Raw genomic sequence first — 13933 nt, forward strand, 5'->3', positions numbered from 1 at the left:
AAATATAAATACTAGAAATACTCTCTGGAGAGAATTTTGAGATCATGGTGGTGTGCTATTTCCTGACTCTTTGGGGATTCATTTATTTATTCAACAAATAGTTACTGAGCACCTATCAGGTGCTAGATTCTACTTTGGACTTGGGATACAGTAGTGAACAAAACAAACCAAAACCCCTTTTTCACAGAACTTGCATTATAGTCAGGAGGGGGATGGGATGGGGGGGGTGGTTGGAACTGGTTTGCAATTTTAGAAAGGTTGCCCAGAGTAGGTCTCAGAAGGAAATAGGGAAGCAAGCCATGTGGATATCAAGGGCAAGAATGTTCCAGGAACAGCAAGTGAAAAGGCTCTGAAGCAGAGCATGCTTGATGTGTTTATGGCTAAAGAAGAAAACAAGAGGGATAGGAGTAGGAAATTAGAACCTTGTAGGCCAACCCTAAAGACTTCGGTTTTTGCTTTGAAGTGGGAAGCCACTAGAGGGTTTTAAGCAGAAGAATGAGTATCACAGACTGTTTTGTGGAGAACAGAACGATGAGGGCAAAGATGGGGAGCTGAGAGACTAGGTAAGAGGTTATAGGAATAATCCAGGTGAGAGATGATAGTAGCTAAACCAATGTAGTTAATGGTCAGATTCTGGATATATTTTGAGGTTTAAAACTTTTAAATTTGTTGATGGGCCAGAACCATCTGACAGTGGTGAGAATGGGACAGTCAGGGATGATTCCAGAGTTTTGGGCCTGAGCAACTAATAGAATGGAGTTACATTTTACGGAAATAGGATTGTGGACGTGCATATTTGAAGAGAAAGATCATGGAAATGTTAAGTTTCTATTACATATCTAAGAATACATATAGAGTAAGCAATTTTATATAGTGGTCTGGAGTTCAGGGAAGAAATCCAAGCTGGAGAGAGGAAAGTGTCTATGTGGCTCATACCTTTGTTGGAACCATCTAAGAGATGTGATTTCAGTGAGTAATTAGACTGTTGAATATGTGTGCTTGTGGAAACAGTCTCATTTACGATCTAGTTTACAGACTGTGATGCTAATCCTTGTCAGTGGTGTACTTTTCAGTAAAATGTCACAAAGTACTATCTGCTGAATATACGTATAATTTAAATCAGGGTAACTTTTTATTTGACTTGTTAAATAGTGTTTAAAACAAAAACGTTGTTGGGATGCCTGGGTGGCTCAGTCGGTTAAGAATCTGCCTTTGACTCAGGTCATGATTTCAGGGTTCTGGGATCAAGCCCCACATCGGGCTCCCTGCTCAGTGGGGAGCCTGTTTCTCCTAATCCCCCTGCTACTCCCCCTGCTTGTGCTCTCTCACTATGGCAAATAAATAAATAAAATCTTAAAAAAAAAACCAAAAACATTGTTTAAAGTCCTAGAAACATTGTGCTATGCAGGCATAGTTTTTGTCATGGACTTTTCCTCAAGTATATAGACATTTTTGACAGAGTTTTTAGTGTTTAAGGTCTGAATCAGTTATTTGTCTTCTGGCTTTTTTCGTTCTACATCCCTTGATAAAAGACACAGTTATATATCATGTATTGATAATGCTTTTCTATTCCTTTCTTAAGAAAACAGTAACAATACATTTACTGAAAAAAAAAAAGAAAGCATCAAACATATATATTACCTTGAAGTAGAAATATTCATCATAGCTATTAATGTCATTAATCTATGTAAAGTATATAGAGTAATAATGTGTTGAAACGTTTTTTACTCTTTTCATTGTAAAAGATTACATATGATATCCTTATTTTTATATCAAAATTTAACCATAAACACTTCCATAAACTATTTCTAGGGCAGGCATTCATATATGCAAAGGGGTTTAAGAAGTTTGCATTAAGGGGCACCTGGGTGGCTCAGTTAAGCATCCGCCTTCAACTCAGGTCATGATCCCAGAGTTCCCAGATCAAGTCCCTCATCCAGCTTCCTGGTCAGCTGGAAGTCTGCTTCTCCCTCTGACCCTCCTCCCTCTCCTGCTTTCTCTCTCTCAAATAAATAAAATCTTTAAAAAATTATTATGCTATCAAGTTACTTAAGCTGCATTTTTATCTAGTCAGCATAAATTGTCCATCACCCAAATTGGCATGTCCTTATACTAGTGTCCATGAATCCTTATAATATAGATGCAGAGGAACAACATGTTATGAAAACCCACCTTCGGTCCTATGTGGAATGTAAATCAAATCAGAGCTTATAGCATTGACACTAATTGGTCAGAGATGAGTGGAGATTGATCAGTGTTAAGTTTTGTCAAAGAGTAAGTTTTGAACCAGGACTTGAAGCTGTGTGAGGAAAACTGAATAAAACAATCTAACTTCAAATTAACTGCTTTTGATTGGTCATGTGTATGCAGATACATGTATATGAGTATTTTTTATTTCTGTGTCAATCCTTGCCCTAACTAAAAAGGATACAAGATGAGTACTCTAGGAGAATGTTCTAGATGCATGCATATATAGAAATAAAAGGATTTATTAGAGCCTGTGTTTCCTCCTATTTGGGGGTAAAATGGGAATGTTTCCGTGGTTTTTATGATTAAATAAGATAATGTTTGTGATAAGTGCTATGGGAGGAACACTACTGAAATATTTGATAGTATTAACATAATCTACACTTTATGATAGAAAAGAAGAAAGGAAATTCATTGTAGATTCTAAAGGGGTAAAAAAATTTTTAAGTACTTTAAAAAGCATTCTAAATAAGGTTTCCTGTATCCTCAGTATATCTCAGTTTTCAGTTATTATCTATTTCACATGTTTCAAAATCCAGGTTCCTGGTTTGAGCAAGAAATGGAATGTCAAAATCGAGATCTTTCTAGCTCCAAACACCACCTATTGTTCTTTCTTCACCTGCTTCCAAAATGGACATCATAATTCACAAATGTACTTAAATCATCCTGCTCAAGGATGTTCTTTCACTTAAATATCACAAGGTTATTTAAATGTTTTATGAGATTATTGTGAGGGGAAATTCTGACATTTTAAATTATTCACATGGCTTTTTAATTTTTCCTTTTAGGAATCATGGCTCTTCTGTGCAGATGTTCCTCACTGGCAAAAAAAAAAAAAAAAGTTTTTAAATAATCCTCTAGTCTAGTTTAAAATAGCTCATATTTTTTAAAGTATTATGATGTATTTTTGTTTTTGTAGTACTTTGTTTCTGACCCTTTTGTTCATACTCTAATTTTTAGTTACTGTTCTATATTTTTGCTGTTTTTTATCTGAAATTATTTTTGCATAATAAATCAAAGCTCTTTTATTTTGTGGACCACAGGCGTTTGTCAGATGTGCAGTATATCCAATTATTAATTTCCCTCTTAAGTGATGCTGCCAGTTTCTTAACTCTCAGATCAGTGCCTTATTAACACCATCAAATTTTATGGTGCCCACTAGAAAGAATATAGAGAAAGGAAAATCATCTTTCAAAATATCCTATTTACTCAGTAGCCAAGTTGATGTTTCCAGATAAAACTTTGGTTTCTCAGCCAGTATTTTGATGGTAGATGAACATAAAACATTTATAATAAATATTGCAGTGCAAAAATATTTGTCAAAACCATGGCTGCTTTTTATTTTACAAAATAAAGGTAGCTAGTAAATTTGATAAGACTGATTATCATGTCAGTGACTTCTGGAGAAAATTTCACTATAAGTAGCCACCTTTTATGTTATGTATAAATGTGGATTTTCCTTTATGAGCTTCTAATTTGAGACATCTATAAAAATAATAAAAATTTCTACTTCCTTTTTGATAGAGCTGGAGTGGACCAGAGAAATTGCTTGCTTTAGATGAGCTTATTGATAGTTGTGAACCAACCCAAGTAAAACATATGATGCAAGTGATAGAACCCCAGTTTCAACGAGACTTCATTTCCTTGCTCCCTAAAGAGGTAAGGGCTATCAATTATATTCTTCATTGGGTGCTATTTGAAAATATAACTCAACAGCAACCACCTTTAAACATGGTCATGCTAATTATGGTATTCAGTATTGTCAGTTTAACACTCTTAATTAGTGTTAAAGAGAGCTGTAAATGATAAGCTACTATGACTTAATATCATTTTCAGATTGAAGTATATTTATGGACTGATTAAGTGACTTCTTTCCACCACTGCAATAAGTCATATATGAGAGTAAGCTATTGAGTTCCATTAATTTGATTATTTCTTTATCATGATTTTTTTCCCAGGTTATTTGAAGTCCAACCTTTAGTTGTCATGGTACATTTATTATACATAGTAATAGATTTTTTAGAAATTATGATTTTAGTAAAACAGCAATTTTTTTCTTATTTTGTTGTTCATTTATCCAAAGTCCCTAATACTCCCTAATAGTTTTGTGATTCTATGAGTTGTAGTTCTCTGTTACCTTACATTGTGTAATTGTTTTGAAATATATGGAATTTCACTTTTTCTACTAATCATCCCTCTTCTTGCCCCATCTCCCCCCGCCCACACACACACACGTACACACACACGCACAATCACCAATTTCCTGCATTGATTACATTCATACAACATTTCTTTTGGAATTAACTTATGCCCATTTGCTTTTATATCTTTATGTGAACTGACACTATTTTTTATCACAGATAGATTATGATCATATGGGCATTCTTGGCAGTATAAACGAGGCATAGCTTAGATGTAGTTCTTTTATTGATGTTAATAGGCTTCACAGTTTCATTTCTGCCAGCAAATAATGTAAGATTAAATAATCAATGTCACCATGGTTTATATTTTCACAAATTATATATGTGCCACTAATTATATGTCAGCTAAGAAGACAATATATAAAATGATAATATACCACTGCAAATGATCTTGAAACTTCAAATATGAAAAGGAGTGAATAACCATTCTAAATATCCTGTGGGCAATAAACATAGTCTCAATAATAATTTCACATTGGATACAAATAAAATAGTTTTATATTTAATGTATGAAACTAAGCATTACTCCAGGAAAAAGCAAACTGAAATGTTTCTGCTTTGGAATGATTTTTTAAAATGGTTAAAAAAAAATTGTATTGTCCCAGAAAAAATTTTTTTATTCTTGCTGGCTCATTCTAAAACTGAACACTTTGAATAGAATTGGCTTAGGAAATGACATAAGCTCTCTTTGCTTCCAGAAGAACATTCATAATAGGTAGCACTTTTATAAGTATGTGACTGAAAGTAAAGTTAGTCACCTCTAATATATTCTTCATGGTTTCCTTGGATATCCTCCTTATTTTAGAAGGTAGTATTTTTATTAAAACGTAGACTTTTGCTTAGTCTTGTTTGGCCCCTTATATCTAAGAATGGTGAGTGTTTTGTTTTGTTTTACTTTATTTGTATTTCCATAGTAACTTTTGGACACATAAAAATGTGATTTAAAGTTAGGAGAATAGGAAATATTTTTAAGAGTCTAAGAATTGAGCACAAATTATCGATTAACTGGTGTAAGTGCAATAAAGATTTTCTGGGATTAACTGTTCTTTTAAAGATTGCCTGAGGAAAAAGAAGGGAGGCTAGACAGGAGAATGAGAGAGGACCCTGACTTAGCAGATCATCTGTGTTTTCCTTTTTTTTCAACTACTAGGAAACATTTCCTATTTTCTGTTACTGAAATTTCAAGTTTGGTCAAGGAAAAGTTAATTATATGAAAGAGATTTTCAATTTAAGAGCTTCTGTCTAGTGGAAGTCCTTAGGAGGAATTACTAATCTAGATTTTACCTTTAAGACAAATGAACACAACGCGGCATTAGCCAGACCATTTTACTTGTCTGCGAGAAACCTGTAAGCCCCTGCTTTGGTGTTCTAGAGATGTTCTTCAGAACAATGCCCATTCTCTGTCCCGTATAAGGAACCCCACATGACAAAACCTTGCTTCCTTTGAGGAACTGGTGTACTTCCCCCATAATAAACACAAAGAATTGTGAAACTAATTGCCGTTCCCTTTTTGGTTGGCAGTTTAATTTAAAAACCATGTAAATATACTGTTGCCAGTATATTTGTGTTCTCCTTTCCCCTGGTTCAAACCTTCTTTTCTGATATATATTTTTACTAGTTCTGAGTTTCTTATTCATATTTTTTATTTTGCTGTGTGTATTTTCTGAAATACTTCGATGTTTTGAATAGAACTGATTAGATTTAAATAGAATAAGTAGAAGTTCATGGTTGAGTTAGGGTCTTTGCTATTTTAAAGGAAAGTGTGCCGGTTACGTGTGGAGTTAACACTTCAACGTACTTTAGCACCTAAATGTTTCTTTCCTCTTTAATGCATGCAGACATTGGACTAGGTTATCTCACAATCACCAGTAATGAAGGATATTATAACTGATGATTTGGGATGTACCTTTGAAATCTGAGGTGCTCTGGATTTGTTTTCTAGCCTTTAAGATCCTTTGACTGTTTCTGTGAATTACCTGATTTCTACTTCAGCTGGATAACTAAAGTAAAGAATAGATTTTTTTGTATGACCATATTAAATATCTTGGGCACTAAATAGCATCTCTTTTCCACCAGTATAACTTTGTCCCTGATAATTTCTATGTTAAATATCAATTTCACATAGAAGAAGAATATGGTGTTATCCCATTACTGTTATACTGACACTGAGCAAACTTACCCAGGCTCTGATTGATGGATAATTTCAAAATTAAGTGACTTACGGAGTATCCATTAAAAAAGTACAATGTTGAGATATATATGTGTTTGCGTACTTGTATATGTGTATGTATATATACACATATACATAGATTGTTGAATGTAGTTATGCCTTTTTATTTAAAATGACTCAGACTGAATGGTCTTCTCTGATGGACCAAAATAATTATTCCACAAAAAGCCTTTCACTGTCAGTTATTAGTAGTAGTATTAAATTGAATACTGACTGGTTGGAGTATTTTCTATATGAAATGTACTCAAAAAATATGTGATTAATGGTGAACTCTCTGTATACAAAGTTCTTGGATAAGCATAATTTACGTTATGTAATTACTGTTTAGCATCAGAAAATAATTCAAATTGTGCTTTTACTTCCCATTTGGCCTTTGGCCCTTTGAATGATTGTTTGTTTTAATTCTTGTAATTTAATTTCTGTAAAAACTAAATTTTATTGCTGTGTTTAGCTCATTTTGATTCTAATATCATAACTTAAATTTTTATGTGATTAGTGAGGCTAATTGGATAAGCATACTCAGAAGCTACCATTCCCCCCTTTCTTCTTTCCTCTTCCCTTATTTACCTGAATTGAGTAAACATGCTGAAAAAAACTTGTTTGCAAGTATTGGAAACAAAATTTTAAGATCAGTGATATACTAAAGAGCTAGTTCAAACATACAAAAATCTATCTGGCCGATCAAGAAAATCCCCATAAGCAATGTAAAGTAATTAGAACCTAATTACTTTTCTATGTCTGTGGAGCAGTTTAGTAATTGTCCCCTATTGTCCTTTACAGTAAAGGGTATAAATGTTTGAAAAGTTCATCATTGTGATAATAAACACTCTGACATGATAAAGAACTATTAATTATATCTGTCAGAAGTGATCTGAAATCATACCACACAGAATATCTAGAAATCTCATTTCTTAATTTAAGTCCTGTCTTCATTGAATTTACATGGTCGTGGGGAGAGAAAAGTAGAGAATCTAAGCAACTAACAAAGTATATCTATAGACAGAAATAGTAGAATTCTCGAGTTGAGACTCACAGAGCAAAGGCAAGAGCAGAGGCAGGGAGGCTTAATAATTATTCCTTGAAGAGGTGAAGTTGGTGGAGTGAAGTTCATAAAAACCAATAGAGTAAGTTTTTTAAGTCTGCTATATGTTTAAGACTGACTCTTAGAAAGTACTGCCTTTCATAATTTTAAAAATTAGAATGTAGAATTATGTTTACCTAGAAGTACTTCATTCTATTGAAAATAGTTATATATAAGTTAATTATATGTTAAATATAAATACACACACACACACATATATTTAAAACATGGGTATACTATGCTTTTTCCTTTCCATAGCTGGCACTTTATGTGCTTTCATTCCTGGAACCCAAAGACCTGCTACAAGCGGCTCAGACGTGTCGCTACTGGAGAATTTTGGCTGAAGACAACCTTCTCTGGAGAGAGAAATGCAAAGAAGAGGGTAAGGTTCAAAACCACAAGAGAAAATCTTTATACTTTGAAAAAGCAAAGTGATTCTGAAAACAAATAGAAAAAGTACAAATTAGAAGTTTTATGTGCAGGTAGAATAAAGTAGTGGATAACTGAGAAAAGAGAACTTGGGCAGCCTATCGAAGAATCAAGAATGAGTCTTCATTTATATTCACCTACTTATATAAAATCCACAGGTTATCCCACACATTCCAATGAGCCAAATCTTGGAGCTAACCCCTTTAATGATCACTAATAACTAATAGCAAATATTTCTGATTTGCTTTCCAGTCTCTAGTACAATTAACAAACAATGAAAAGATCAAGATGAGGATGATTTAAAGGAAACCCAAAAATCAAAACACAGACCCATAGATACAGAGCAGATTGGTGGTTGCTAGAGGGGAGGGGGCTTGGGGGGCAAAATCATGTAAAGGGGATTAAGAGCTACAAACTTACAATTAGGAAATAAGTAAGTCATGGAGATGAGATGAAAGCTGGGGAATATAGTCAATAATATTGTAGTAACTTTGTAAATTGGCAGAGGATAACTAGATTTATTGTGACCATTTTGCAATGTATGTATCAAATCACTGTGCTGTACACCTGTTATTAATATTGTATGTCAGTTATACCTCAATTTAAAAAAAGACAAACAAAAGACCTAAATACAAACTTTTGCTTAAAATAAGATATATATGAATTTCTACCAGCAATTTTATGGAAGAGAAAGGTATCCTGCCTCTCCAGTACTTACAGTTAGAGGTAAGGTTATAATTGCAACTGTCCTTGGGAGAGAAACTCGCTGACTAGAATTCACACTAAATAAATGACTACTCTCTCACTCACTCACTCACTCATTAAATAAAATAGAATAAGGGAAACCCCAAAATTATATTAACAGTACTCAAATACTCCATATTCTATTCTTTCCTTCCACAAATATTTATTGAACACCTCCTATGGGCTAGACATTCTTAAATGTTGGGGATATAGTAGTGAACTCCCATTTTCTTCCCATCATGGAGCTTATGTTCTTGAAAACTGTAAGAAAAAAAAACAAAAACAAAACTCCTTTCTTAGTAAAGGAGAAGGTATCCTCCATATTAGGTAAAGAAAGGACTTTTTTTCCAGCAGGCCTATAGAAAAATTGTATTTTTGAAAAAAATGTAAAAGTCTGATTTGTTTCTGTTAATCAGAAATTTTTAGAAATAATCACAGAGCATGAGACAGATACTCTATAGGTTATCCTCCCCTTCAAGGAGGTTACAGGTGAGTGAAAGGTGAAGATCTAAGATACTTGGTTTCTGATCCTGCCTCTGCCCTGTCTGTAGCTTGGACTAATTAGTGAAACCTTCTCAAGAATCTATATTATATGAAGTGGGATTAATCATCCCTGCCTTACCTTCTCTCATAGAATCATTATTTTAATGACTTTTTAAAAAAAATTATGGTAACATATACCTAAGACAATTTATCATTGTAACCATTTTTAAGTTTACAGTTCAGTGGCATTGAGTACATTCATGTTGTTATACAGTCCATCTCCAGAACTTTTTCATCTTTCTCAGCTGAAAGTCCATACCTATTTAATAGTAACTCCCTAGTCCTCCTCCCTGCAGCCCCTGGCAACCACCGTTCTATTTTCTGTCTCTATGAGTTTGACTTCTCTGGGTGCCTCATATAAGTAGAATCATATGGTATTTGTTTTTTGGTGACTGGCTGATTTCACTTTGCATATTGTCTTCGGGGTTTATCCATGTGGTGGCGTGTGTCAGAATTCCCTTCTTTTTTAAGTCTGAATAAATATTCCATTGTGTTTGTGTGTGTGTATGTATATATATGTATACATACATACATACATACATGACATTTTGCTTATCCATCGATGGACACTTGGGTTGCTTCCACCTTTCAGCAGTTATGAATGATGGCAGCTCTGAACATGTGTGTGTACAGATACCTGTTCAGGTTTCTGCTTTTAATTCTTTTGGGTGTATGTCCAGAATTGGAATTGCTGGATCATACGGTAATTCTATGTTTAATTTTTTTGATGAACCACCGTACTGTTTCCCATAGCTGCTATACCATTTTATATTATCACAAGTATTGCATAAGGGCTCAAATTTCTGCACATCCTCACCAACATTTCATAGAATTATTTAGAAAAAGAAATGAAAAAAATATGAAAACATGCCATAGAGAATGCAAACTTTACATTATTTTATACTAACAGTGTTAGAAATTGGACAGCATCCTGCATTTCAGTGGTTTTGAGCATAGGAGGAAATGAGATATATTATAAAATGTGGAATTTTTATTATTGGTGACAGCAGTTATACTCTAACTCTTTAAAACTAGGTATTGATGAACCATTGCACATCAAGAGAAGAAAAGTCATAAAACCAGGTTTCATACACAGTCCATGGAAAAGTGCATACATCAGGCAGCACAGAATTGATACTAACTGGAGGCGAGGAGAACTCAAATCTCCTAAGGTAATTGAACTCTGGCACGATGTACCAGCAACCACAGATCAGTGTTGGTACCTAGTGTGCTCTTCTTGGCCAGGAGTATAACTTGACACCTATCTCCTATAGAAAGAAACAGTGTATTTTTAAATAACTGAAAATGTAATGAACAGTCGTCCCCTCTTGCTAATTTCTCCAGTCTGACAGCTGATGGTAAAAGATGATAAAAGATGAGTTGAATTGCATGTCATTCTACCTTAGGTAAATGAAAATTTCTGAATATCCTGTTGAATTTTGTGTTATATACGTTTTACCTAAGAATTTTCTTGCTCTCTGACCATGTAGTTAGAACATGATTTTTTGAGGAGTGCGCATTTGTGTTTTCGGTGTCTCTTGTAAATAGTTTGTGTTTTGGGTGTTTCTTGTGAGTTTTATTTTTATAAATTTAAGCATAATACTGATTTTCTGTCTTACTGCAAGTATATAAATAGTGGCAAAATGCTTGAAATTCTTAGATATATTTATATGACTGGAAAAAAGCAATTAGGGGAGATACTGTTATATTAATATGTATAGATTATATCAGGCCTTTTTTCTTTGAGAGAATGAGCGGGTGCGAGCAGGGTTGGGGGAGAGGGGCAGAGGGTGAAGAGAGAGAGAGAATCTCAAGCAGGCTCCACACCTAGCATGGAGCCCTACCTGGGGTTTGATCTCATGACCCTGAGATCATGACCTGAACCAAAATCAAGAGTCAGACGCTTAACTGACTGAGCCATGCAGGTGCCCGCAGGCCTTTCTTGTTTTTTTTTGTTTGTTTGTTTGTTTGTTTTTTTTTTTGTTTGTTTAAAAGTATTCTTTTTTTTTTTTTTTTAAGATTTTAGTTATTTATTCATGAGAGACAGAGGAGCAGAGAGAGAGAGAAGCAGAGGGAGAAGCAGGCTCCCAAGGAGCAGGGAGCCCGATGCGGGACTCGATCCCAGGACCCTGGGATCATGACCTGAGCCGAAGGCAGACGCTTAACCATCTGAGCCACCCAGGCGCCCAGGCCTTTCTTGTTTTAAGTTGAGAAAGTTGATAGTTATTGTTACTCTTGTCTTTCTAGTTTGTAAGTGCTTTTTGTTTTTGTGTGTGAAAATTGCAAAACATAGATGGCGTATTTTTTTGTTTTGAACAAATAATTATAAAATACATTTGCATTTGAACCATCTTTATGAAGTTTTAATATAAAAGTCTTGACTCACTCAATTTTAATAGTTGATATCTCACATATAAATCATAGAATATGGAAAAAATAAAATGTTTAATACTTGATTCATCATTCAGGAAGGGTGATACTTTGTTTTATATAAATTGTAATTTTAGAAATAGACTGTAGATTGCTGCTCCTATTTATGGCTTTATTTTTCTTTTCACCATTATTCTAAAAAATGTAATTTAATAACATATTTCTAATCTGTACATTTATCTTGTAGGTTCTGAAAGGACATGATGATCATGTGATCACATGCTTGCAGTTTTGTGGTAACCGAATAGTTAGTGGTTCTGATGACAACACTTTAAAAGTTTGGTCAGCAGTCACAGGCAAAGTAAGCTTCTTTCTACACTTCAGTTTTTGTATATGTCTTTGCAAGGATCAACCAGGGAAAACATGGGTTCATTTTTGACCACAGCTTATTTTGATAACAAGTATCAGAGCTTCTAATTTATTTTTTCCCCTGGCGCAAAGATAATGTTTCTCAGGATAGGGATGTCATTGGTTTCTTCCTATAAATAGTTTGTCTATCTTTGTGACTTAGCTATTGTATGATTTTTACAGATGTGCTTTATCTTTTTTTTTTTTTTCTTGGCTTAATATTTCCCACTTTTATTAACCATCTCAGTTATATTGTCCCTTTTAATCTTTTTCAAAACTATGATTGAGGGATATTTGTTTTTCTTTGTAAACTGCTTTGTTGATAACTTACCTGTAGTTTAGAAGTTTAAATAGATGTTAATTTAGGCTTATCTCAAGCCCTGTGCGATGAAAGTAAAGCAGATACAGTATTTAAGTAGGAGTTTGAAGAAAAAAGCAGTCCAACCAATCAGTTTCACTGCATGCAGTATTATACTTCAGTGGTTCTGTGGTGAATACTTATTTTTATCTGTCCACTGGAAAATGTTTGCATAAATTAAGTAATTGACCAGCTAAAAAAAACACAGAGGAAAATGTGAGGGAAAAAAACCTGTCTTTTAAAATGTTTTACAGCATGCTAATTCTTGGGCAAGAATCTTCTAAATAGTCCAAATCGGATGTTAAAATTTTTTAAAGCAGCTTCATACTTTCATAGTGTAATATTAGTTTTGGATTTATTTCAGAGTTTTAATATCTGTCTTTACTTGTCTAGAAGTACCTTGCCTGGCTCCTAACTACTGCCTTGGGGCAGATTCAGATGAAATGTGCTATATAGCCACACCTAACACGGTTGGCATTCTTTCATTGAATCCATTCCTATGGAAGTAACCAAGTTGCAGTTTTAGCATTATTTTATCAGAGACCAGGCTGGAGCTGTCATACTTTAATGAGAAGTGTTTTACTTTCTACAAACTTGTTCCTCAGTTGTATCTGTGTGTTTAATATGTAATGCTATTGAACAAGCAAAGCAATAAATAGTGATGGTATCATGTTATATTGACGTGAAAAATTATTTTCTGATGTGCCAAACAATAAAATTTTATAAATAACTTTACCCCAAATTTTAATGAGCTACTGAAATGTTATGTAAATCATTTTTCTTTCTACCCAAAAGTAATCATCTTAAGTGTTTTTCCAGTGTCTGAGAACATTAGTGGGACACACAGGTGGAGTATGGTCATCACAGATGAGAGACAATATCATCATTAGTGGATCTACAGATCGGACTCTAAAAGTGTGGAATGCAGAGACTGGAGAATGTATACATACCTTATATGGGCATACTTCCACTGTCCGCTGTATGCATCTCCATGAAAAAAGGTAAGGGAAAATCCTGTAGTGGTTGGGAATTCTTCCTCTGTTATCAGTTGTCTAATACAGTGTTTATTAGAGAGTGATAGTGTCCTCTTAAATTAGACTTTAATTAGTAGACTTCAGATGTTTCTATACTAGCAAAGCAGTAGTGTATTGGCTTAAAATTGGGAGATTGTCTTTAAATTTCCTTCTTCATTTAATGGCGTTGTTGGCTTCCTCCTTGAAACTCTGTTCTCTAATCTTGGGTGGCACGTTATTGTTCTATATCTTTGATGACTCATCATCTCCAAAACAGTCTTTTTCTTTCTCTCTCTTTTTTTTACATTT

The 13933-nt window shown here is 34.0% G+C and overlaps 1 protein-coding gene across 2 annotated transcripts in view; it reads left to right on the plus strand.

Annotated features, from left to right (window-relative positions):
- Positions 1-13933, plus strand: part of FBXW7 (F-box and WD repeat domain containing 7) — a 221422-nt gene that overhangs the window by 200393 nt on the left and 7096 nt on the right. For both annotated transcript variants that reach the window (XM_088021022.1, XM_088021021.1), the window contains 5 exons: positions 3772-3906; positions 8018-8141; positions 10511-10647; positions 12093-12206; positions 13431-13612. In XM_088021022.1, coding sequence (XP_087877148.1) covers positions 3772-3906; positions 8018-8141; positions 10511-10647; positions 12093-12206; positions 13431-13612 — 692 coding nt within the window. The remainder of the gene's footprint in view (positions 1-3771; positions 3907-8017; positions 8142-10510; positions 10648-12092; positions 12207-13430; positions 13613-13933) is intronic.

Source organism: Eumetopias jubatus, unplaced genomic scaffold (assembly GCF_037043125.1).
Source record: "Eumetopias jubatus isolate StellerSeaLion01/CBP00866 unplaced genomic scaffold, mEumJub1_p1.0 scaffold_2, whole genome shotgun sequence".
Classification (NCBI taxonomy): Eukaryota; Metazoa; Chordata; class Mammalia; order Carnivora; family Otariidae; genus Eumetopias; species Eumetopias jubatus.